Below are 2,370 nucleotides of genomic sequence, written 5' to 3'. Positions count from 1 at the left end.
TATCCGTATATAATATATATTAAAATAAAAATATATAATAAAAATGCGTGAAAAAAATGTTTATATGCACAGATACATACTAACTGATTTAGTAGCTAATTTTTTGTATACACGTAATATGTGTGATATTTTATTGAATTTAGGGTTTTAAATTAAAGAGGAATGAGAGTATTGATTACTTGTTTCTAAAGGCAAAAGAGGTTTTATATATCTGAACTGTGGTCTCAAAAAGCTCATCATTCCATGGCACAAACTTTGGCTTCCCCTGAGTAGTTCCAGAGCTGCAAAATCATCATCATAATAACCCTTTTCAAACTCAGAATTTAACACCCAAATTCAGCCTTTTCAAGAATAAATTAAATTCTAGTACGAGCCGTATTCGTGCTCCAGAAATATCTGCAACTGCTTCTAAAGCCTAAACCGGGCAATTGTAAATATTTCTGGAACACGAATAATAAAAGAAAACTAAAAGATAGAGGGAGAATGAATGAATGAATGAATAAAGAATCAAGATATATATACCTTAGAGACATAGTTGTGATTGGTTTTGAAGTGAGGATTGAAGAAAGATCACCATCAATCATTCTATTGATGTAAGGTTCAAGCTCTTTATGAGTAACAAGTGGGACACAGTTCTTGAAACTCTGAGGATCAGTTCTTCCATTAAGTCCTAAATTCTGAAGGTATTCAGCTTCTGAATTATCTTCAAGAATCTTCCTAAGAGTTTCAATTTGAACTCTACCAGCATCCTTAGTAACTTCCTCAAATTCCTCTATTACTTTCTCCATGTTGAAACCTTCAACTTTCTCTAACATTTTTCTACTATAAGTATTGTATAGTCCCTGAATAAAGAGAGAGAAAGAGAGAGGAGCACTCAATTATGTGAAAAAGACAAATAATATATAAAATTTTATTAATTTTTTAAATTATTTAGTTATAAATATTTAAAGAGAAGTGGGCAAATAGATAACATAGAAAAAGCCAAACTATGAGTCACACATTTTGTGAATAGACACAACAAAACCAAAAAAACAAAAAAAACATACATTTTGTGAATCTATGTTATTATGGGAAAAACATTTAGATAGGGCCAAATTGCACCAATTTCATATTATATCTTTTTTCTTAATTAGTTTTTTTTTTTTTTTGAATTCTTTAAAATTTTATGGTCGTTATTTAATGTTGCATATTCTCTTTTTCTTTTTTTCATAATCATGACAAAATGAACACTGTGGTAATTTGAACCATTTAGGAAAGAACAAAAATAGATTGAGAAATTTGGAATAATATTAGAAAATGAATATAAGAAAATGAAAGGAAACAACCAAGTTGTCTAGTGATGAAGTCACACAACAAAAAAATAAATCAATAAATAAATAAATAAAAGTTCTGTCAAGCACTAACACTTAAAATTCTTTCAAAGATCAAATCAAGTTCATCATTTCAGGTATATTGAAAAAAGAAAATTCATTATATGAATACCAACCAAAAAAAAAAATTTATTAGAACTGTAATTTTCAGTGACAGATATTAATTATTAGAACTGTAATTTTGAGTGACAGATAAACTGTAACAAGATAAAGTCAAAGGAAAATCCAAGATAGTCCTTGTTGCTGAGGTAGAAGGGAAAAGACTAAAAAGTAGTGTTCCATAATCCATAAAGATAAGATTTTTGAAAACTAACAGAAACTGATTTAGACTTTAGTGAGAAGAGAGAGAGAGAGAGAGAATCATAGACAGCTGGAAAATTCAGAATTCTGTTTCAGTGTCTTAAACTCAAAGGGTTGTTTACTTGTTTCAGAAACAAGAAAAATTACAATAAAATTTTTATTTTTTTTGAAAGATTTTAATGAAAAAGATTAAAACAGAAAAAAGTCAACGAAAGCATGTCTTGTTTGGTTCTGGAAAAGTAGCCATAAATATAAATAATAGTACTAAAGAGTGGAAAAATTAGGGGAAGAAAAAAACTTATGATGTGGTACTACTACTAGTACTAGAATTTCATCTAATGAATACCCATGACTCCATGAGCAAAACCCAGATGAAAAAATTGTTTTTTTTATGCTTTTTTGTGAAAAAACAGAACATATATACATAGAATGAATATGTGATGAGATAATCTTCCTCAAATTGAGGAAGAGTGTGGTAAGTGTGTGTTTGTGTCAGGAACTTTATGAGAGAGAAGAAGCAGGAGATGATGATGAAACACACAAAGTTAGTTAACATACCTAAAGAGAGTGAAGGATGGATCTGAAGAAGGAGAGAGAGGGAAAGTGAATCTGAAGATAGAAATGGTGTATTCTGTTACTTGGCAGAGAGGCAGTTATAGTGTGTGATTAGCTCAAGATTCTCATAGTGGGTATGCCTCTA

At 29.6% G+C, this 2,370-nt stretch overlaps 1 protein-coding gene across 1 annotated transcript in view; it reads right to left on the bottom strand.

The window, feature by feature from the left end:
• LOC107623354 (jasmonic acid-amido synthetase JAR1) overlaps window positions 1-2,343 on the bottom strand; it is a 6,445-nt gene extending 4,102 nt beyond the window's left edge. Inside the window, exons 1-3 of the mRNA XM_016325583.1 lie at window positions 2,229-2,343; window positions 523-842; window positions 180-281 (exon numbers count right to left, since the gene is read on the bottom strand). Of these exons, the coding sequence (XP_016181069.1) occupies window positions 180-281; window positions 523-815 (395 nt within the window). The 5' untranslated portion in view covers window positions 816-842; window positions 2,229-2,343. The remainder of the gene's footprint in view (window positions 1-179; window positions 282-522; window positions 843-2,228) is intronic.

Source organism: Arachis ipaensis, chromosome B02 (genome assembly GCF_000816755.2).
Source record: "Arachis ipaensis cultivar K30076 chromosome B02, Araip1.1, whole genome shotgun sequence".
In the NCBI taxonomy this organism is placed as follows: domain Eukaryota; kingdom Viridiplantae; phylum Streptophyta; class Magnoliopsida; order Fabales; family Fabaceae; genus Arachis; species Arachis ipaensis.
The sequence above is the reverse complement of the archived record's forward strand: the minus strand, read 5'-3'. Positions and strand labels throughout refer to the sequence as shown.